The sequence below is a fragment of the Chlamydotis macqueenii genome, chromosome 6 (genome assembly GCF_036417535.1).
Source record: "Chlamydotis macqueenii isolate bChlMac1 chromosome 6, bChlMac1.mat, whole genome shotgun sequence".
Classification (NCBI taxonomy): domain Eukaryota; kingdom Metazoa; phylum Chordata; class Aves; order Otidiformes; family Otididae; genus Chlamydotis; species Chlamydotis macqueenii.
In genome coordinates this window covers 43489606-43512581 of record NC_141561.1, presented here as the reverse complement: position 1 = coordinate 43512581, position 22976 = coordinate 43489606, and the positions used below count along the sequence as shown (strand labels likewise).

The 22976-nt window shown below is 55.8% G+C and overlaps 1 protein-coding gene across 1 annotated transcript in view; it reads right to left on the bottom strand.

Annotated features, from left to right (window-relative positions):
* The window catches only part of LOC147600340 (axonemal central pair apparatus protein HYDIN-like), a 39533-nt gene that overhangs the window by 3765 nt on the left and 12792 nt on the right, over positions 1-22976 (bottom strand). Inside the window, exons 10-37 of the mRNA XM_086751229.1 lie at positions 22088-22265; positions 21768-21898; positions 20576-20709; positions 19958-20094; positions 18974-19101; positions 18674-18865; positions 18138-18287; positions 17237-17476; positions 16790-16958; positions 16062-16247; positions 15046-15222; positions 14232-14408; positions 12865-13058; positions 11976-12128; positions 11493-11676; positions 10894-11035; positions 9481-9631; positions 8305-8718; positions 7915-8142; positions 7220-7432; positions 6745-6947; positions 6385-6567; positions 6019-6138; positions 5487-5646; positions 5205-5381; positions 4883-5077; positions 3848-3955; positions 3065-3509 (exon numbers count right to left, since the gene is read on the bottom strand). Of these exons, the coding sequence (XP_086607355.1) occupies positions 3065-3509; positions 3848-3955; positions 4883-5077; positions 5205-5381; positions 5487-5646; positions 6019-6138; positions 6385-6567; positions 6745-6947; positions 7220-7432; positions 7915-8142; positions 8305-8718; positions 9481-9631; positions 10894-11035; positions 11493-11676; positions 11976-12128; positions 12865-13058; positions 14232-14408; positions 15046-15222; positions 16062-16247; positions 16790-16958; positions 17237-17476; positions 18138-18287; positions 18674-18865; positions 18974-19101; positions 19958-20094; positions 20576-20709; positions 21768-21898; positions 22088-22265 (5269 nt within the window). The remainder of the gene's footprint in view (positions 1-3064; positions 3510-3847; positions 3956-4882; positions 5078-5204; positions 5382-5486; positions 5647-6018; positions 6139-6384; positions 6568-6744; positions 6948-7219; positions 7433-7914; positions 8143-8304; positions 8719-9480; positions 9632-10893; positions 11036-11492; positions 11677-11975; positions 12129-12864; positions 13059-14231; positions 14409-15045; positions 15223-16061; positions 16248-16789; positions 16959-17236; positions 17477-18137; positions 18288-18673; positions 18866-18973; positions 19102-19957; positions 20095-20575; positions 20710-21767; positions 21899-22087; positions 22266-22976) is intronic.

Below are 22976 nucleotides of genomic sequence, written 5' to 3'. Positions count from 1 at the left end.
TGGGAACACAAACATTTCATAGAACTGTTTGTGAGTTTGAATACAATTCTGAGCATTGCCATTTCCCTGTCATTCAGTAAAACCACATTCAAGGCTATTTCCACCAAAAGCAACCTGACAGTCCTTCTCACAGGCCCTTCCAACCCAGCCCCTCATGTCAAAGACCTTTGAATGAGACTTCCAAACTCCTTGCACCAACAGCCAATGCGGACAGTCTAGAGCATCTCTAAAATCAGCTTCAGTGAACACCGCCTGCAGTGTAAAGACTTCCCCAACAAAGACCTTCCAGCTGGAAGGAAATTCAGGTATCTGAGCAGTATTTCTTGCGTCATCTCCTACGTCTGTGTCCTGGTTTCAGCAGGGATGGAGTTAATTTTCGTCTCAGTAGCTGGTGTGCTTCGGATTTCATCTGTGAAGACTGTTGGCAAAAACACTCTGATGATAGGAGCTGTTGTGAAGGAGACGACGGACACTGTCTGGCTTGCCAAGTCTCGTTAAAGTCTCGTTAACGTGCAGATGTGGGAAGCTGGGCAGAAGACAGACAGAATAACTGGCCCAAGCTGGCCAAAGAGAGTATTCCATGCCATGAACGTCATCCTCAGCATAGAAGTGGGGGTTGCCCATGGGAGGGGGCATCCATTTGGGCATTCCATTCTGGCATGCACCCTTGGCATCCATCTTCTTTCCATCTCTCTTGCTTGCTGGCATTGTTCCCTCTCCCTTGCTGGCTTGCTCTCCCCCTTTGCTTGCTGCTCGGTGTCCTTTCGTGATCGCTGCTCGGGACGGGCTGTGTTGGTCATTCGGACATCGGGTGGTGAGAAATCCTACACTGTCCATTTTGTATATTTTGTAGATATTAATACCCTTATATTCTGTTATCCTTGTAGTTTTTAGTATTTCAGTAAACTGTTTTTATCTCAACCCACAAGTCTTCCTTTCTTCCCAGCTTCTGTCCCCCATCCCACTGGGCAGGGGGAGGGTGAGTGAGAAGCTGTGTGGTGACTTGGGCTAAACCACCACACTCTAGGACACAGAAGGGTTTCCCCCAGCTCCCGAATCTGGAGCTCGATTCCAAAGCAGAAAGGCAATGAAAAAAACACTTGGCATGAATAATTGCAATCAAAATTCGTTAGCAAGCAGTCTCAAGATAGATCAGAAAGCCGAGCCACAGCCCATCAGCTGGAACCCTTGTCAGTGCAGCAGAGCCAACCCTGAGGAAAAAGGCACACAGCTTCTTCTGAAGAATACCAATCCGTGACGGCAAGCGCTGAGAATGAAAACGTTTGGGTAAGGATTAATAACAGGCTAGCAGATAAAAGTCCAGTGTGTGACAGGCTTGTCCTACCAGAGTGGCTATCACGGCCAGGAGAAACTGCAGATCCTCCAGACAAAGCCCTTGCTGTTCAAGGAGCTTACAGCCACCGCACAAGGGGACCTGGATTGTCACACACGGTGACAAGGCCAAGGGAGCTGCGTGCAGGCCTCCCACGCGCGGCTTGGACCACGTTTGCAACTGAAGTCTCTCTCTGAACCAGGAAACAGCAACGGTAAAGACCGTCCAAGAAGGTGGGAACCCAGCACCACTCCCGCTGAACAGGCTGTTCCCGTGCCCCTGTAGCTGTCGCTCACCAAGGACGGACCCTCACGGCAAGACGAGGGAGCCGTGGCTCCAGAGAATGAACTCTCAAACCTCCCCAGACTTCTCCCTCCTCTGCCTCACACGTTTGTTCCATGTTTGGTACAGAAACCCAGAAACAGAAACATGTAAAACCTGCACTCATTTGCCGGCCAAATGAAAATATGCAATGGCCAGGCAAAACAACATCCCTTCATCTACTCAGAAAAATACAGATATCCTTCAAAACAAAAGCGCACTTGGATGAGCTGCACAGCAAAAGCTGTTCGATCCTGGGGATTTCCACACACGCAAACATGAACACACCCGTGTGCACAAGAAAGGCGGCACACAACTGGTGAACTGCTTGTTGGGGTGGCTGTGCCCCAAAGCCTTTTCTAAAGGACTGTTAGCAAGGAACGGCTGGCACACCCCGTCAGCTGCGTGTTCTGTTGGCCTCTCCTGGCTGGTGGAAAGGGTTCCTGCGCTTGAATGTCTCCTGAAGGTCCTGCTGGGTATAAGCGTCTACAGCCACCGGCTCATTCTGTTAGCAAATTTCATTCTTAAGAGCTGAAGCCAGCTCTGCTCCCATCAGGAGTCACAAGAGAGGGCTCGATGGCAATCCAAACTCTTGCCTAACGAGTGAGCACTGAACAGCCGCGGGCTGAGCGCAGCGCTGGCAGAAACGGCTCCGTTTGATCCTTCTGTCAGTGCCTGAAGGGCACAAAGAACTGGAACTCGGGAGATCAGCAGGGCATTTGTGGGGATAGTTGCACAAATGAGATGGGAAAACCATTACCAGCCTTTGGCAAGGAAATTTGATCTCAGTCTTCACTCAGTAACGTGCTAAAAACCCCTGAAGAGACCGACACGCAAAGGCTACAAGTGATGTTGAGAGGCTGTGTTTTCAACTGGGAAAAGGGGGCAAGTGCTGACAAACAAACCCATTTCATACCACCCAGAACGGTAAGGCAAGGCACCCAGGATTGGCCCCGCTTCACCATGAAGGACTAACATGCTGAAAAGCAACCATAAATCAACGAGATCTCAAAAGACAGTTTTTCGGGATGGTCACAGGAAGCAATAGGGCTCTGGGGCTTCCGCTACCGGTCAACCCTTGCTGCCAGGGAGTCAAGGACTTGGTGTTATTCTGCATCCCAGCGCACCCAGCTCAGCTGCCAGAAATCAAGGTGTGTTTTTCTTTGCTCTGATTTTCTACATGGGCAATATTAATCTCTGGCCGCTAAGTCCCAAATTGTTTCTCTATTAGAATGCAACTCTGCAACATACTTTTACAATCACTAATTTGATGGATCCAGCTTAAATTAAGATGAATAGACACCAATGAGAACTCTTTTAATAGACTATGGGTGAGGGGCAGCTTTGTCCAGGGACCTCCCAAGGGGGCACAGGTCACTGGGGAGGGGGGAGGCCCCTGAGGTGGTAGACCTAGGAGATGCCTGCCCCTCCCCGGGCAGGAGAGCAGCACCTTGCTGGTGAAAGGGGCCTCGTCAGCGTACAGGCCGCCCTCCAAGGAGATGGTGATGGAGGCGGTCTTCCTGGCACGCCAACTCTCAGGGCCCCTGATGGTGAAGGCCAGGTGCTCCACTGGGTCTGGAAAGGCCAGGGGCTGCGGGAAGAGGTTTTTGAAGGGGACGGAGGTAGTGGTGCCGCCGGCTGTGATGGTGAGGGGTCCCTGTGCCTTGAGCAGGAGGATGAGGCCGAAGAGGGATACGCTGGACTCCCCACCAAGCCGGATAGAGAGCTGCAGACCGGCCCTGGCTCTGCACACTTGGTGGGGCTTGGAGGTCACCTCCATGCTCTTCTCTGACCTCCTCTGGCTGGCACGGGCCATGCTGATGGTTTTCGCTGACTGGAAGTTGGCCCAGTTGTTCTGCAGAGGAGAGAGAAGAGACAGTGGAGGGGCTGATCACCAAAGCAGAGCCAGCAGCTCGGGAAGGAACCGCTGGTCCCCTGCCATCATGCTGGCTGGGGTCCCTTTCCCTTGCCCATCACCCACCTGTACCCTCCCACCCCTCACACCACAGCCCTGGGGAGTGCTCGTGATGAATGGCCATAGGGGCTGCTGCCCAAACGTGCCCAGCAGGGACAACCCCGCACCCAAACGCTGGGGGACCTCAGCGCCCAGCTCTGGCAGCAGTGGAGAAGTGCTTTGGTTGCCCATCTGCAAAGGCACTGCCATGCACCCGCATTACTTTGTTTCGGGGGCACCCCCTGACCTTGAGAAACGCTGGTGCTCAGAGCAGGCTCGCAGGCCTCTGCGGAGATCTTGATGTTTTCGGTCTGAACGACCCCCAAGATGTCTTCTGCATCTGAAACCTGAGGTGACAAGAAACAAGCACTGCTTAGCCCCTTCTCCTCCATTCTTTTGCTAGACAATATCTGAGTCCTTGTCTCTACAGGCTGCTTCCCCCATGGCCTCCCCTGCGTGACAAGCGCTGTGAGCACACAAGCTTTCCTAACCTGTTCATCTCCCGGGCTGACCCAGCGGGGTTCTGCCGCAGTAAGAAACCCTGTCAGCCCAACTCTTCTCTCCGCCAGCAGCCGCGTGGCTGCTAAAGCACCCTGGGAAGCAAAGGGATCTTAAAGCCACCACAAGCGTGAGGTGTCCCAGAGCAGGGGGCATCGACAACCAACCCTCTCCTCTTCAATCACCCAGCGTCCTCACTGAAATGCATCCCCGAAACCATGGGGAACAGCCTCCCAGGGCGAGAGTTTGTCGCTCTCTGTCAAGAGCCCCAGACAGAGGCCAGGACGGGTGCAGCGAGCATGCCAAAGTCTGGACAACCCATGGACAGCGTTCAGCCTGGCACAGCAGCAAGGTGGTTGTAGCGCGGGCTCAGGGCGCAGCCTCATAACCCAGCCGTAAGCCCTGCAGAGGCAGCAGCTGGTTTTCTGGGGTGACGTGGATGCCCGGGGATGCAGCGCGTGTGCTGGCAAACCCAGCTGGAGGCAGCAGAAGCTGGGGTCGTAGCACCCCTGTCCCTGTCAGGCCCATCTCTTCCTGACTCCCCAATATACTTGCCCCATGGAGCTCAGCTACCAGGGCACCCGAGCAGTCACTTCGTCCCCAAGAGCCCCTTGCTGCTAAGGGCACGGCCCCCCAGCAGTGCAGGAAGGAAAGAATCTCTGGAAGCTCATCCTTTTGCCCTCTTTGCAGGGTACCCTTCAAGCAGCCTCCATCCCTAAGAGCACAGGGCTGATCACTCTGCCCTGCTCTGCCAGGGAGGGCACAGTCCCCCTCACCTCCAGCTGGATCGTCTTCAGAATGCTGAGAGCCTTTGTGGCCTTGAAACGCAGCTGCACAGCAAACTCCGTGTGGGGACCCACGATGCCGCTGTCTTCTGACACCGAGAAGTCCTCGCCCAGGTCTTCCAGCCCAATGAGCCGCCAGGCCACGGGCAGCGGTGTGCGGTTTTGCAGGGCCAGGGTCTCATTGTCCTTCCTGCAGACAAAAAGAGACACTCAGCACCAGCTGCTTGATGGGCATGTTAGTCTTGCAGTTGAATGGAACTTGGAGCAGCCCTGGCTGACAGCTCTCGTCCCCGGCGAGGGGCTGTGGGGTGACTGACCTGGGCAGAAGCAGCGTGTTGAACGACAGCTCCTTGGGGCTGACCCCCAGCTCCACCTGCACCCCCTGGCAGCACAGGCGGAAGACCACCGGCTCTGGGTTCCCCTGAACGCAGCAGATGAGCTTGTCTTCCACCAGGCCGGCTGAAGTGGGGTACGCCCAAACGCTCAGCTCCTAGCCCCGTCCCCGCAAGAACAAACACACAAGAGCATTCAGTCAGCAAGAGAAACAGCTCCTGGGCACTGCCACCGCTGCCTGTCCTACCTGCCTGTCTCCTACCTGCTTCTCGTTCGGTTGCAGCCTCATGCTGGGAGGCTCTAAAAGGAACGTGCTCTCCTGGAGATCGCGCTCAAAGGAGAAATGCACCTCTGCTTCCAAGGGGCTGACGTTCAGGATGGTTATCTTCTCGCAGTTGCTGGGATAGCGCAGCTCCTTGTACCTGTCCACAAAAGGGGAAAAGGCTGCAGAGGAGATGCCAGGACCACAGCCTTGATCACATCTTGAGGAAAGCACCGTGTCCGGGCAGCGGCAGGCTGCACTGGAAGACCATGTTCCCACGAGCAGGCTAAGAAAAAGGATCACTTTGGGGCACATTGCACGGAATATGGGTTCATCCTTGCGTTGCTTTGATGTCTGCCCTTATACTTGGTGCCTCCATGCCAGAGGTGTGACGATGCAGTCACGCACTCAAAGAGCGTTTTACAAAATCTAAGTGGAAAGGCACCTGGAAAAATAACAGTATGCCAGGCACATGGCTTCTTCCGCCTTCTGTGTGAGCATCAGCTGCTAACTCAGGGCTGGGAGCACGTACCCGTCTCTTGGCTTCCCACACAGCAGCGGTCCAAAGTGGAAAACACCCGTGTCCATGACATACTTCTTGGAGATGATGTCCTCATCCTCCTTGCTCTCCCTCTGGTGGGGAAACACCAGCCTGGGGAGAGAAACAGGGAATGAGGAGCTGTGAGATGCTCCTAGGTAGGAAACCTGGTCAGAAAGCCATAACCCTTCTGGGTGGCTGAGGTACCAGGACTGGTTCCCAGCTCCAAGCACAGGAAGATGCTGGGCTGCTCAGGCAGCACGCTGTGCCCAAGCCAGAAGGTCACAGGGGTACAAGGGGCAGCCCTGGCTCTGAGTTCAGGGGGAGCCATGCGTGAGGGCTCCCACGCGCCAGCCTTACCGCGGGTCCTGGCTGATGGCGGGATACAGGCAGGTGCCCCTGCAGGGCAGCTGGTACAGACGCTTTGTCCCCAGGATCTCAAAATGCAGCGTCTGCTCAAACTGGCCCAGTTCCGTGGAGCTGAAGTGGACCTTCAGTTGCACCTCACCGTGGGCAGGCACTATCCACCGACAGCTGCTCAGCCTGGCAATTAAAAAGGAGATTTCAAACACTGGGAAGAAGCAAATGAGGAACGGAGGGTTGTGGACTTGCCATGCCATGGAGGCACCGGCCGAGGGTGGCTGCAGAGCTGGAGATGAGGGACCTTGTCTGGCGAGATGGCTGCGAAGCAGAGGGGTCACCTCCTGCCTCACAGCTCGCCTGACAGGTCTCCCTGGGGATGGAACCGTGTCCACATCACTTTGGTCCAACCTGGGAGGACATGTGGGTGCTCCTGTGTCCGGCCTCTGGAGATCTCTGCTGCCCCGGCTGGAGCTGCGCTTCTTCCTCAGAGTCTTCGGGCTACCCACAGCTTTCTCCTTCCTCGACCGCCCCCTTGTTGGAGTGACCTGTTTCTTGGAGGTCTTAACAGCAAGGGGAGAGAGAGAAGAGAGAGAGAGGTCAGACCTGCCTGGAGACATCCCACCCTGGAAAGAAAGCTGTGGCTCTTTTCTCTCATGATAAAGAACCATCCTATTTCTCAGCAGAGAGACAGCACAGCTGTCTCTTTTGGACAGACAGAAGGGATGCCTGCAGACACGTGGCCCCGTCATGATTTGACCGCCCTTCCACAGTGATTCTTTTCCATCTCGCCTGCCCCCCGTGCCCCCATGCAGCCTGGCCCCTGCCCTGAAACCTTCACTGCGGGCACAGCGGGGGCATCCACGACACTTACAGTCGCCGCCTGTTCTCCTTCCGCAACAGCACCTTCTGGCACAACAAGCTGGAAGTGCTGGAGGGCTTCTCCTGCTGCAGGGGCCGTTCGCTTCTCCGGGTAGCGGATCACGGAGTACAAAGCAGGAGGGGGAATGGGAGGCCCAGAGGGACCCAGTCCCAGCTCATCCAAGATCTAAAGCAGAAGAGAAAACTCTCTTTATACTCCCATCACCTTCAACCTCCCACTTCCTTAAAGGCACTGAGCTTTTGGCAATGGGGTTTTTAAAATTATTATTTCTAGGGAGTACAGTGCTTTTTTACGCCCAGTGGGGTGGGCAGGCTCCAGAGCAGTGCCAGGACCTACAGCTGAGACCTAGAGAGAAATCTCTCCTCTGAGTGACTCAGCTGAAGGCAACACCGACCATGAGCTGCCCTGCCCTGGAACCATCTGGAATGATTTCCACACTGGGAAACTGAACGGACAGGATGCTTGAAGAGAGAGCACTCCCGCTTTGCACCCGTCTGAGGGATGGTGAGAACCTCTCCAGCCACGGGGCTGCTCCGGAGCCGTTGTGGAACAGTGGCCTGGACAAGGCTCTGTGCCCTTGTCCGTGGGACGCAATGCACCAGGGCAGAGCATGGCAGGCTCAGCACCTGAGCTTCACAGGGCTTTACCTGCTCTGCCACTGGCAGCTTGCTGCTCTCCAGGATCTTCCTGGTCACATCTTCTGAGCCCAGTGCTTCGATGGTCAAGCAGGGCACCCTGCCACGCTGGCCTCGGCCTGACCCTTCTGCACCTTCCCCTTCCAGCTCAGATAACGCGGAGTCCTCAAGAGCCTCCAGATTTTTTAGCCGCTCCTTCTTCGTGCGCTTCTTCTCCACGCGCTCTTTCTTGGAGCAATCCTTCTCCACGCGCTCTTTCTTGGAGCAATCCTTCTCCAGGCGCTCTTTCTTCACACCCTCTTTCTCCAGGCGCTCTTTCTTGGTGCGCTCCTTCTCCATGCGCTCTTTCTTCACAGACTCCTCCAGGCGCTCTTTCTTCCTGCACTCCTTTTCCAGTGTCACCTGATGCTCTTTCCCTCTGTTTTGCTGGCTCCCGTGGCTCAAGGCAGGCTGGCGCCGGGCTTCTGCTTTGTGCCGCACCTCCGCTTGGTTCAGAGGGGACAGCAGGATACCCTGAACCCTGTCCCAGAATGACAAGATATGCGCCACATACTTCTGCGATGCCTCATAGATCTTAAACCTCAGGGCCAAGTTCTCGCTGTCACTCAGAGCCCCCTGTTCTGCGTCTGAGTGTTGCACACGCACGGCTGGGCAGGCATCCATCAGGGAAACCTTGCTCTGCTTTCTCTTCTCTTCCTTGTCACTCCCAACAGCGCCTGAGTGCTTCTTTACAGATCCTCTCTTGTCTACCCCTTTGGTGGCATCCAACTGGTTGCTGGTGGAAATGCTGGTGTTGCTGGCGGATGCGTTCGTGTTCTGGGCAGGAGGAGCAGAAAAAAGCAGTGAGCATTTCAAAGCACCAACTAAGATGCTGCAGGGCAGTGATGATCTTTGCAACAGCACCCCAAGCCTCGCCTGAGACCTGTGCTGGGTGCTCCACAAATCCCAATCCAGAACACAGCTGGTACCCAGGGTAGCTCAACTGAAACCAAACACCCCAGTGCCAGACTGATGGGGAGTCCTGCCCACCAGATGAAAAGTAGAAAAGCTTCTCCGAACCAAACCAGGAAATTAAAACACCTCCGTACCCCTGTGCAGTCCTCTGGGCTCCATTCTGGTGTGCTGAGCGTCCCTGTGCCTGGCTGACACTTGAGGAAGTCTGGTTGAATACCTAAGGCCTGGCGGGATCTCCTGCCAGGCATGTAGCAAAAGACACCCCATCCCAGACGGATCATGGCCCAGAGGTGTAAGTCATGTGCAGAGTGGGGAGAAATGCTGGACTAAAACTATCTAGGGCTTCACAGTGAATGTCTGGAGTTATGTGAAGCCAAGACTCAAAGGCAGCATGATCCCACAAGAGCAGCTCGCCAGCAAACCCATGGGAAAACATCCCTGGCGAAGCAGCAGCATGAGCAAACACCGGCTCTTGTTTCCCAGCACAACCCCACGTGTTACTCACTGAGGCCCATTCCTGGGCCCAGCGCCGCGTGTGGCTGCTGGCTTCTCGGGGAATGGTACAGCTCCGTGGGAAGAAGCTCCCCAGGGCTTTTACTCATCTCTACAAACACAGCCACCCACCTGTCTGACTCCAGGCTGCATTTTCTTCCCTGAAGCGTTAACTTGGTCTTTTCCAAGCTCGCTCCTACTCCTCTTGGAATTCTCCAGCTCTTGTTCCTCCTTCAGGGGTTCCAGCTCCTGACGGTGCTTTTCGTCAGGCTGCTCCATCGCCCTTCAGGAAGCCAAACAGAAAACAGCCCTGTGAGTCACCACCAGAAATGTGGGCTCGCTGCAATCCCAGCTGGCCCTGCACGCCATTCATTGACCCTGAGGCCAGACAGAACTCTTAGGCCATCGCCATGGACTTCCCTCAACCTGGGGAGCCTGGGAACATCCAAAGGGCGGCAAGGTGAGAGGGGTCCTCCAGGGCCAGCCAAATCTAGGCTTTGCTGTCCTAAAGTCTAAATTGTGCTGCTTCTCCAATCAGGTCCACCTGGACCCCTCCAGCACACTGCCAAGGACGGATCCACCATCTCTGCGCACTGATGCCAGAAGCCCTCTCTTGCTCTCCCAGTTTCAACCAGCTCACAAATCACTAACGCCTCCTTATCCCTGCGCCAACACCTACGAGGCTTATCCAGCCCTTCTCCCTGGGCATAGCCTGCTCCTTACTGAGGACACTCACATCAGTCAGAAAGCAAAGGTAACTCCCCTCCTGCAAAACAGGCTCTCATCAACCAGGCTTCCTGCTGGAACCCAGCCGTCACCACGGGAAACTTGTGCCGTCTCTCCTGGAAATCAAGATTGGAAGCAGCCCTAGCCATCTCCTCCCAGAGCAACAAACTGGGGCCTGTGCTGACAGAAAAGCTGAAACGCATGCTCACTTGAAGCAGGTCCCCCTCCCAGTTTGACACTTCCCCTGTGCATCCTCCTGGACAGGGCTGCTTTGCTGGGTCACAGCTTCTCCCAGGCTCCCCTGCTGCTGCAGGCGAAGGGGAGCCGAAGAGACACCAGCTTCTATGGCTGGCGGCGCTCAGTCAGGAAAACCCTGGGAGATCAGCGTTGCACGGGCTTCACCTACAGCAGGACTGCTCTCTACACCAAGGCAGCACAGCTGCACCTCACACCAGCCCACACCACAGCCCCTCTGGTTTGGTGAGGAAGGGGGATGAAGAAGATGGCCATCAACAGCATTAACTCAGAGACACTTGTGGGTGCAGCGGCAAGGCAAGCACAGAGCCCAGCTGCCTGCAGCCAGCGTCTATGCCAGAGGGCTCACTGCTGAATCGGAGAGAAGATGTTCTCTTCTCTCCCAGGGCAAAGTCCCTCCCCTGTCGGGAGCCAGGGAGGTGGAACTGGCCATCCTTGTGCGGCTTGGAATAGACGCTTTTGGCGTTTGCTCTGAAAGCCCTCTTAGCTCAACCAAGGTCTCTGGAGCAGGGAAGGCCCTGAGGGACACTATCCTGGGGAGTTGTCCATGGAAGGCTTACAGACCTCCTCCTCCTCTCACGCCGGGCTTGTAGGAGCCTCTGATTAAATTGAGTTTTCTCTTCCTCCATCAGTGCATCGTACTCGTCCTCATCCATCTCCCAGAGACGTGCTTCCTCCCTCCTGGCAGCTTCTTCCCGCTCCCGTTCTTCAGCACAGACCAGAGGTGAAACCATTAGCCACTGCAAGTTCTGGAGGAGCTGCAAGGATTCACAGCTCTGTCCCGACCCAGCCTATCATCCTGCCAGGCCATCCTGGGGAGCTCATATCCCTGCTCCAGCGTTCAGAGAATCCCCCAAACTGTCGCCTGTACCTTGCCTGGCTCACGTGCACCAGCGCTGTGGACAGCTGGAGGGTGGGTAGTTACTGAGCCACAACAGCTTGCACTTGTGCCCAAGCTTTAATGGCAGAGACCAAGGGGAATCTTACAGCCTCAGCTCTGCTGTGTTTAAGCAACTGTGAGCTGAGTGCTGGCTACACTGAGGCAAAAGGCGGAAGGATTCATAAAACCGTTTCTTACAAGCTCTGCTGGTGACACAGATACACACGGGTAAGGTTGAGGGCTTGAGAGAAGATTGGAAAGGCGCGGAGATGAAGATTCTTACCTTCCTGCTCTTTCGCGGCTGTCTCCCTGGCTTTCAAAGAAGCATAATCCCGGAAGAGGTTCACAAAATAGATGTGAGGCCGATTTCCCACAGCTTTGACCAGGCAGAGGAGCGCAGATGCCGTGCTGCATGCAAAGCAGGTCTCCAGGCCATCAAACACCACTCCCTGGAAGCAGTCGCTCAGCTGTGAATCAAGTGGCAAAGGAAGAGAAAGTCAGCGATGGCACGCGTTGGGCTCTCAGCTACTCAGTCAGCCCAAACGGCAAAGGGCAGCGCGTCGTCGTTCCAAGAGCATCGGCTCAGACAAGCTCTGATCTTTCCCTGCGCTCTGCCGGCTTCTAGCATCTGCAGCTTGACCCAGGCGTGCCTGCACGCAGCCCAGGACTTCTCCAACAGCAGATACAGATCCCCTCCTCTGCAAACTGTACCTCACCGCCTGTCTCTCTGTAGCAGGAACGTATCATTTGCCCCCACCCCACGTACCTGCAGCCTTTCCGAGAGGATGGCCACCAGCAAGTCCTCAGGCAGCACGCAGCTCATCACGCCCAGCTCTCCCGCTGCGCTGTCACTGATGCTCAGCCATCGCTGCGCAGGAACGCAGGGAAGGGCTGAGCTGAGCTCAGAACTCAATGAGCCCTGCAACATTGAACACCACGAGAGAAATAAACCACCTTGGAACCCCCTGAACATTTCCAGCTGCTGGGCTTGCAGCTCAGGTCTCTCGCTCGCAAGACAATAGACCCAAAGGGCAGGCCAGCAGCTCCAGGGGACAACCCTGGGGGTCACATCCCTTGGCCACAAGAGACCCAAGCTTGCAAGCCCCTGGCACAGCGTCCCACAGCTTTGCTCACCACCTGCAGCCACTTTGCCAACAAACCATACGACTCAGTCGAGTTTTTCTGGCAGAACACAGGTTTTTGTTCCCACCCCACGCCATCCCCAACCTGCCCAGCTGCCTCTCTGCACTATCGTTCCCCACACCAGGCTCTGGGTGACACAGAGCCCCGCCACGGTAAGCAGCCCCTGCACTTTTAACAAGGCCTGTAGCGACAGGAAAACACGTAACGGTTTTACACTCAAAGAGGGGACATTCAAACTAGACAGAAGGAAGACATTTTTCATGATGAGAGCGCTGGAACATCGGAACAGGTTGTCCAGAGAGGTGGTGGATGCCCCATCCCTGGAATCATTCAAGGCCAGGTTGGACGGGGCTCTGAGCAACCTGATGTGGTTGGAGATGTCCCTGCTCCCTGCAGGGGGTTGGGCTGGGTGGCCTTTAAAGGTCCCCTCCGCCCAAACCCCTCTAAGATTCTATGATTCTCAAAGGCAACAGAAAGGTGCCATGCACTAAGCTGTGCCGATCACGCTTCACCCGGGAGCCTGTCAGGTCCATTACATGCTGTTTCTGGGACAGGCGCTCCTTTTTCTTTGTCTTGGCCGCTGCAGAGCTTTGGGAACCGACAGACTGCAGGCTGACTTTGTTGGCAGAGGGCGACTGGCTCCTGTCTGGGCTGCGCTTGCCACGGGCCCGGAACTGCCGGCGGCGGGAGGCATCTGCGTTTTGACCTGTGGAGGGGACAAACGGCTCAGTGGGGCTGGCGACGGGCGCTGTGGGGAGCAAGCAGGCACCTCGCACCTCCATGAGCACAGCCTTGTGCCCTGGTAGGGACACAGCACTTGTCCCCCAGCCTGCCTGGCACTGGCAGCACTGCTCCCAGAAGCAGCTCCCTCCCTGCTTCTCTTATTAGCACGAGAAAGCACACCACCTGAAACTAGATTGGAAAGCTAGAGAGCTTTTAATTCACAGCCCTGTGTCCGTCCCAACAAACGTGCACACAAGTAACACCTTTTCCACAGTCACTCCCCCTATGGATCAAGCCAAGGATTTGTCCTCCAGGACTATTGTTTCTGTACCTTGCCCCCATCCTACATTCTCAGATAGAGACCGTAACACGCAGCCCTGCCCCAGCTGCATCACCCATCTCTGCTGGAGCTAAATCCTCCACATGGGATAACCCCACCGGGGACCCAGGCCCTTCTTCCTTCCACCAGCTCCCAACCCAGCCAAGTTCAAAGCTGAGCAACGCAAAACTGCCCCCACCACAGACAGGGTCTGGCCTCACCCTGCAGAGCTTGGGGCACCAGCTGCCCAATAAAGTTTCCTTAAAGTCTCCGGTCTCACAACGGAGAACAGCACAACTGGCACGAGCTGCCTAACCTGACAGCCTGTATAGGAACATCTCTGGAGAAAAGAGCTCATCTGCAGCATCTCTCTCATCTGAAACTGCCCCAGAAGGTGATCCTTCCCTTCCTCTCATCTTTGTGAAGCCACACTCAAAGTCAGTCGTCTAATGCTTCATGAGCCACTTTAGAGACCTTTTTCCTTCTTAAAGTGGGCAGCAGTTCTGCCTGACGGCCCTGAGGAGCAAGCTGGATTCAGCTTTGAGGAAACAGGAGAACTCTCAGTAAGACACAAACAAGTGTGCTTCACTGCTCCTAGAAAAAGGAACCCGTGCCAAGAAGCTCAGGAGCAGGAAAAGTGCCCCTGCCGGATCCCGGAAAATAGAGAATTTTTTTAATACCCAGAGATGTTTGAAGAAACGGCTTTGCATTTCTACACGCTGCAGCCATGTTCCCCAAGAGACCCAAGGGCTGTCAAGCTGCTTCTCTGGAGCAAGGGAGGTGGATGGTCATGGTGGGTTTCTGAAGCGCTGCTGGGGGTCCAGCGTTTCTCCTTACCCGCACGCTCTGTCTCCTTGCGGCTCTTCTGCTTGATGGCAGCCCTGATGCACAGCTCCTGGGCACACAGCCCTGCTGAGCTGCTCCTCTTCGAGATGGCTTCCTCCACCACGGCATCGATGGACAAGCAGGCAGCGCCATAGTATTTGGACAGCGCGACCGCTGCCGTGGTCTTGCCTTGAGAGAGAGGAAGACTGCTTGGTGACACTTGCACATGAGGCATTGTCAGGGACAGGCTCTGGAAATGCCCCAAAAAGTATTTCACATTTTCAAGGGCAGGGGGAAAGCACGTGCCCCTTAAGGAGAGACCATGAGGGAGGCAGCCTGAGCATGGTTAGAAATGTGGATCATCTCCACCTCATCTTCAGCTGAGGACTTTGTCCCTTGTGGTGACCTCGACCCTGGGCCAGAACACTGCTTCCAGCCCTGTCCCACCACCACTCAGACTATTATTCGCTAGCCTGTGCTGCTCGCTGCTGTCTCAGGCAACCTCTGGGCACACTTTGAGGGTCAGTGTGGGCTAGGGACTGCTCCCACGAGGCAACATGGACCCGAGGCAATGTGGTCCCACAAAGCAACAGGAACATGGCCACACTGCTTGCGGGAATGAGAGCCCAGCTCCTAGCAGGGACACAAGATGAGCCACACCACCTGCACCAGCTAGGCGAAGGCCTGAGGCTGCTTCATGTACCAGCAGAGCTGTGGCTCACCTTGCTTCACTTCACTTGGTCAACCAAGCACCGTGGTCCACCAGGAGATATATGTCTCTCCTGCTGCCCCCCATCCTGGCAGCCACGGCCTGCCGCTCACGTACCTGTCAGGGGTGCCCCATGGACGATGACGACGATCCCTCTCCGGTTTCGGGCTGCGCGCCCTTCTGCAGAGAGATCGATGCCAAGGTGGCGGGCAATGGCCTTAGTGACAGGGCTGTTGTCCAGTTCTCCCGCTGCCTCCTTGCTGCTGGCGGTGCTTTGCTGATGCTCTCCTGTGCAGAAGCAGGTAGAAAAGTCGGTCTCCTGCCTACCTGTCATCCTGATCATCCTCCCATCCCCTCAGGTCCTGGGAGAGGAGACTGCTGAAACCAACGTCACACCCAAGATCTCACCATGCCCTTCCTTTAGACTTGTGCAGATCAGGGTCTGCCCTAGATGCTGGTGAAGGTGCCTCTTCAGGGTACAGGAAATGGGGTGGCAGAATGGGGTGGCAGAAAGAGAACAAAGCAAGCAGCCAGCAATGCCTGAAAGGCCTGGGCCAAATCTTTCATGAACTGTCGTCATGGGAGATTGGTCTCAGGTCCTGCTGAGTAAGGGGACACAGGCAGAACCAGGCATCTTACTCAGTCCCAAGGCAGATTGCAAGCTGAGGATCAAGCCATTATCCAAAAGCCGGATGCTTGAGGAATATTACTAGCAGGACATCTGGCCGGGCTCTGAATTCACCAGAACAGCATTTACAACGAGTTCCCACCTTTGACCTCAGGAGGTCACCAAAAGACAACTCAGCTTGCAATGCCACGTAGGACAGCGAGCGCCCTGCCCTGCCCTGCCTAGCAAAGGGAACAGCATCATCCTGATCCCAGCAGCTCCTGGGGGCAAACATGCTCATGTGGCAAAGCTGGGGAAAACCTCCCTGGCCTCTCCCTTGTCCCTGCCCCAGACTCCTCCCGGGATCCTGCAGACTTCCCAGAGAAGAGCGCATTCCGGGCCTACAGGAGTGAAGGTGGCCCCAGGCTGCAGGGAAGTGATGGAGCTGACACTCAAGTCCTCCACTGAGACCCCTTTGCCACAACGGACATAAACCAGGTGACGAGCTTAGGGTTGTTATCTGTCCCGCATCTTTTCTCAACGCCTTCCTCCTCCTCTTCTCCACATTCAGCTTTAGAGTCCACCTTGTTGGACTGGCTTTCATCAAAAATGGAGGAGGGAACGACCGAGCTGTGGGATGAGATGGTGTGAATGATCCCAGCAGAGTGCTTCCCTCCTTGAGCTGACAGAGACCGGACACTTTCAAAGTTTGCTCAGCAGGAAGGACACAGGGAGGGAAGAAGAGAGTGAACATGCTCAGGCATCTGCTCTTTGCCATTTGACACTTTGCGCAGCCACATGCAAAAGACACAAAATTGCCCAAGGAGGGAGACTCCCAAGGCACAGGGAAGTCTGTCCAGGCTCTGGCTGCCCTCAGGGGAATTTTGAGCTTGTGCTTTTGTTGCTGGGAAGAAACAAATCGGACATAGCCAGTGGTATTAGACCTGGTCCGACTGTCTGAAGAACTCATCCCATCCTACTCTTTGTGGATGAGGGACACAAGGGGACATCCTGACTACTGCCCCAGTCCACGGCAGGCAGATACGAGCTTGCTTTGGCTGCACTCAGGGCTGGCAGAGGATGCGTGTTACAAGCCACAGATTTCCACCTGGAAATTCCTCCACCAAGCTAGGGAATGGGAAGCTGCTAAAAGCATGGGCTTTCCATGGACAACGAGGTCATGGGGAGCTCAGGGTGTGTGGGCTGAGCTCCCTGCTGTGGCCACACTCAGGAGAGCCAATGCCAATCCCTCACCGTTGTCCTGGCCTGCTGCTTCCCCAGTCCTGGACTGTGCCTGCTCCTCTTCCAGCCTCTTCTGGTCCTCATAGTACTCCAGCACCTCTGGGGGCAGCTTCTCACCCGGGGCACGTGGTGGCAGCAACAAGGTGTTGTGGCGATCGTAATCCTTCAGCGTCCGCAGGATCTGTGTGCATAGGGAAAAAAAAACGTAGGTGGGATGTGATTCTTGACCTTCATCACACGAATAGACTCCCCAGCCAACCCATCTTCTCCCTCATTCCTTCCTCCCAACGGCACGGACTATCCAAGCCCCTACACACCTGCCAGCAGAGGTGGCCAACCCTGAAATGCCACCAGGCTTTGCCCTGGGGACTGCCTCCACCTCCCTGGCACGAGCCTGGGAAGGCTGGAGCGCTAGGAAGCGACGGGAGTGTGCCCATGGGACCAGACCTTCCCTCTCACCTGCTCCTCAGCAAGGTACTGCTGGTCGAACTCCAGGGAGTAAAACTCGATGGGGAAATCGCACGGGTTCTTCACCACCACTGTCCCCTCTGCCCCGCAGCTGCACGGCAGCGATGGTCCCAGCTCCAGCACCGAGGGGCTGAACTCCAGCTGTGGCTGCAGCCCATGCCCCGACATCTGCAGCTCGAGCTGCTGGCTGCTCTGGCAAATGTTAATCTTCACCTTGCTTCTGTAGGATTTCTGCAAAGAGAGAAGCACAGAAAGCTCCTCCATGAAGCCCCAGGTGACAGGGCCTCCCATTCAAGCCCTCCCCAAGGTCAGACTGCCTGGGAACATGCAGACAGGCTGGGCCAGGGCCATGGGGACTGCTGGCAGCACAGCACTGCAGGTGACTGTCCTGCCGTGCCCAGGAGGGTGTCTGGCGGCTGTTTTGTCTGCTGGTACCAGCAGCGGGATTAGCCTCGATGGGCCCTTCCAGCGTTATCCCCTGTGAGCACGCCACGTGCTCTGCACCAGGGCAATGCAGCCTGCAAATACGTCCTGGCAAGGGGGAAGATGATGGGAAAGAGGCAGAGTTCCCCATCATGCACCCACAGGTAGCCACACTGCAGTGCCCTGATGCTCGCTGTGCAAGCTCCCCATGGGGATTTCAAAGCCCCTCTCAGAAGGCTGTGCTGCAAGGGAAACCGAGGCACAGTGGGGACGGGGCTTGCAGAAAGCTCCATGCGGAGGTAGACCTCATCTCCTCCTCCCCACGCTGGGCTCTCGTTACCACACTGCCCTGACAGACCTCCTGGGGGTGAGTGAGCAGGATGAGTCCTGGTGTGCAGGGGAACCGCATATTTGTTTATCAGATGGACCTAAATTGGTCTATCAGGTGTTTCTGCCTCGCCAATCTCACCTCTTCCACAGGTGAAAACCTGACTTGCACGTGGCATCGCTGTCCTGGAGCGAGGACTCCAGCTGGGGGCAGCACCTCGAAGACACAGGGCTTGGCCTTCAACTCCTGGAGCAGCTTCCGATGCATGCGCACCGACAAACGTTTGTCCACCTGAGCACAGAAACCAATCGTGTGAGGTCTCCTTGGTCTGTGAGGACAGACTCTCGGTTCCTGCAGTGCTCTGAGATACTGTCATGGTGCTGCGAGCACCCACGTCCAAACCAGCCACAGCCACCACTGGCCTAGAACTGGAGGGAAAATGTGCAGGCAGGGTGCGCAGATGCACTGTCAGAAGAGGAGCAATGGGTGAAGCTGGCAAAGAAGTGAAGCATCAGCTAGTGAACAGGTGCAGGCAAACCAGATTTGCTCTGTACCTCTAAAGCTTCCTCAGGTGGGCTGTAGCCCAAGGGCTCAGGCAGCCACAGGCGCAGAAAGGGCAAGAGGGGCAAAGAAAGCCCAACCACGACGTTACGCGTTCCACGGAGTCTGTGCTTTACCTTCTTAACAGGCTCACTCCTGGTGGTGAACCATTTGCAGGGGACCTGGAGTGGATTGTGGAGCTGGATGGTTTCTTCCTGGCACTGTCCGCACTGGACAGTGGAGAACTCCACTGTATCCTTGGAGAGGCAGAGGGACGGCACAGCAACGTTGGCACGGAGACGGACGTGAAATGTGGGGCCCCCTGTTACCTAGTGAAGGACAGAGCATCCCGCTGAAAGCCCAGGTGACATCTGCTGCTGTCCCAAGCTGCCACCTGCCCTGAAAGGTGGTGAGGGAGGTGAGGAAGCATGCGGTACCTTGATGGGCAGGAGCATGTCCACCTCTCCCAGCGGCAGCTTGGCACTTTGTGGGTCGAAGCGCACCTCAAAAGTCTCTGTCTCCCAGCAGGGCAGACGTTTCACACGGGCAGGCTCCACACTGAAACCTTGAGCAGATGAAAATAAAGCAGCTGAGAGGCACAACCCACATCAATGTGTCACAAGCGTGTTAAGGCCATACGAGTGTCCTGGCTGCTGGCTCTCTGAAGGACCCCTTGGCTTCTCCGGAGAAGCCTGCCACTCTTTCTCCCTTCTCACCACACACGGACAAAGGGTTTTCACAGCCAGAATCCAAGGTCCACACGGTAAAAAGGAAATCTACCAGTTGAGAACCTCCAGCAATTCCTTCTTCAGGCATCCCACGGAAGGATGCACAGACCTCTCCAAAGGGGAATTTCCAACTAAGATCCCTCCATGCCATGGTGCTCCCTGGAAAACAACTTAGAGGAGACACCTGACCACCCCTCAGACACAGCGAGACACCGTTGGATGGCAGTGCAGCCTTACCTCAAAGGCCTGCTTCAGAAGCCTGTTTCCATACAACACAGGACCTCACAGGCCACGTTCTCAATAAAGGCTGAACACAAGCGTGTCATCTTTATGAACTCTAAGCAATGCACTTCCAAACCCCAAAGAGTCCGTCTGCTTGTAACACAAGCCCAGAGTGCACAAAGAAACTCAGATGACACTCCTGGCAGTCAAGAGCAGAGGTTGCTGAGAGGTGACCACGCTGATCAGCCCATCTAGCCCCCAGGGAAGTGTTAGGGCAGTCACAGGCAGGCCAGGTCTCTGGGTCCTGCTGGCCAGGAGAAGTCAGGCTCCAAAGCAGCAGGTAGAGAGGGTGGCAAGGAGGAAGAACTAGACAAAGAAGCACTCAAAAAACTCCCCATGGCCAGCAGCTGAAGCTACTTTGTCAGACAAGGCTCCTTCAAGCCCACGAGAAGTCTCTCCAGCACTGGTTACCTGTGTCACGCAGGACCTGTCCATCGGCGTGGAAGGACACAGGGAAGTGGCCAGTGTTGGTGATCTTCACGCTGTGCGTGTGGATGTCACCAGGAATGACAGAGCCAAGGTCCAGGATGTACTCGGGCAGCTGAGCCCTGAAAGGACGAGTAAGGACAGTTCTTAAACCACAGCCTGGCTACGTTTCCAAGTGGGTGGACGATGCAAAAAATGTGGGTATTTCTGTGTCCACTGCTGTAGAAACTCAGCTCTAGTCAGTGAATCCCAAGGCCTGACTATCTGGTAGTAAGACTTTGGCAAGTCCCAGGGAGTGTAGGTTCTAGGCTTCCTCAACTAGCAAAGGGACCTTAAAATAAAGTTACTTTAAAATGGATACCGGTCACCGCTCGTGTGCTATGAAAAGCCACTGCAGACAAGTTCACTGGACCTCCACTGGTCTCCGTGGAACTGCTGAGCCAGGGGTACAGCCCAAGCCTGAACTTGCTTCAGGACCCTGAAATAGGATTTGCCCCCACCGCTCTGCAACCAGATCTGTCCCCAAAACAGCAGCAGCAGGGCTGCGCCTCTGGCTGTTACCCTCGGGGTGCCTGGAGATAGGCTATGGGAGTCCCCACTGACTTGAGAAGGCTCTGACGAGAAGGCTGGTCAAAGGCTGTCTCCTCCGGGGGATGGGAGGCAAGAGCTTTCTGCTGTGCCAGGGCGTGTTCCTCTACCAGCATCTGCTCCATCTGCATCTGCAGCCGAGTGTCCAGCTGATGACAAGGAAAGACAGTGGCTGGTTAGCAAAGGTCCTTCCCAAGGCACAACCCTGTCTCTGAAACAGGATCCCAGCCTGCTCTTGTGGAGAGGGGTGATGGGGTCCTCCTGGCTCACTGCTCAGTGTCTGTGACACCTCCTGCTCTCTTAGCCAGGACCTTATCTCTAGGGAAATGAACTCCAGCGCCTTCGCCTGCCCGTCACTGTTACAAAAGCTGATCTCGTCAGAGAGGCAGACGGACAAGCCAGGAACCTTCCAGTGCTCCGAGTGCCTGCGCCCAGCCGGTGCCAAAGCAGCTTGGACAAAAGCTCTCTTGAAAAGGGAACCTTTTGTTGGGCCGGTGCCACTTGGAGCTGAGCACCGACAGCACAACCCCAGGGCACAAGTCAGGCTGCTGCGATTAACTCTGTAAACCTGGCAGGGCTTGGGTTCAGAGAATCCTAGAATCCTGGAATGGTTTGGGTTGGAAAGGAACTTCAGAAATCATCCAGTCCAACCCCCTGCAGCGAGCAGGGACATCTCCAACCAGATCAGCTTGCTCAGAGCCCTGTCCAGCCTGACCTTGAACGTCTCCAGGGATGGGGCATCCACCACCTCTCTGGGCAACCTGGGCCACTGCTTCAACACTCTCATCATAAAAAAAATTCTCCTTATTCCTGGTGTGAATCTGGCCTCTTGTAGTTAAAAACAATGACCCCTTGTCCTGTCATGCTGCAGGCCCTGTTAAACAGATTGTCCCCATTGTTGTGAGCCACAGACACCCCAGCCATGACCTGCAGCGCCAGCACAAAGAACCATCAATTCGATGCCTTGAGCAGGGTCTTCAGGATCCCTCCCTGGGGCAGTCAGGAAGCTGGTGCATCTATGGGAGGGACAATGCCCCGAGGTGGGCAGCCCATGGGCAATGCTGAGTTGATGCATGACCATGGGCAGGTGTGGGCAGGGAGGTCCCAAGTGCCAGCAGGACCCCAGGAAGCCTGCTGTGGGGTGCAAGGGGCCCAAAGGACACAGGGGGAGCACCCTGTGCCAAAGAGGGAAGCAGTTGTTCCTCACCAGACTCTGCGAGTTGTCCATGGGTGGCTCCGCTGCCGCAGCCTCCCTCAGAACAACTGCTTCGTCCCTCTGGCTGTCTTTTTCCACCTTTTCTTTTGCCTCTTTGAGCAGCTTCTCATATTTTTCATTTCCTGAAGGAAGAGAACATCCACAAATACAAGTGTGGGCACAGCACCATTCCCATTCAAGCTGGGAAGCCCCATTCCCCTAACACTGGCCTCTCCCAGAAACACATTCCTCAAGCAAGATGCCCTAGGGACATATAACATGGGGGAAAAAAACCCCAGGGCCTTCCTGGGGAGCAGACGGGCAGTGCTTACCTTTGACGTTCCTGGGCAGGTCCAAGCAGATCCTGGGAAAGCTCCCCTCTCCTTTCAGGGAAATTTCTTCTGGCTCCAGGTGAGCCACTCGGATCTGGAAAGTCCTGCAGAAGCCTCCAGGCACTCCCGGCAGGTAATAGACTTTGAGAACTTTCCGCGTGCCAGGTCCAACGTAACCCTGCAGAGCGCGGGAGAAGAGGGAGGGAATGCACCAAAGAGGCTTTGGTGGAGGGATGGCTCAGACGATAGACATGCTGCCAAGAGAAGGCATGTTCTCCAGGCTGAGAAAGGGTCAGACAACATGGCCTTCTGGCCTTCTTCTGTCCCAAAGCTCACATCTCCTGCACCAGGATGCACTGTGTCCTTCAGAGGGCTCCTAAGGCTGCATTCCCACAGCACTGCCTGCCCTTTGCTCAGCGTGAGCACAGCTCTTCTGCTCACGAGGTGTGCCCTCTGCCAGCCAGAGCCAAGCTGAGGGAAGAAAGGCTCTTTTGCCAGCCGCCACGCAAGATGAGGGAAGTGCCCGCACTCTCAGACGGGCCGGAAGCTCCTGTCCCAGCACGTCAGTGGTGCCCAGGCTGGTGTTGAGCGCCGACGTATTCACAGATCCCAACCAAACGTCTCCTGCCTGTGTGGTTGCACCCAGGGTGCTCGAGTCTCTCCAGACTCACAGTGATCTGCAAACGTACATCTCTGGAGAAGCAGGAGCCCAGTGCAGGAGGAGATCCAGGGAAGAAGGTGCTGCCAGGAAGGCCACCTCCTCTCTGGGCTTCCAGAAGGGCTGTCGGAGTCCCGGGCTGGGCTGACACCAGCCAGGTCAGGAGCAACTACAAGCAGACAGCACCACTGCTCGAGGTGACAGGACATGGTCTCAGCTTTTGCAGCTCGC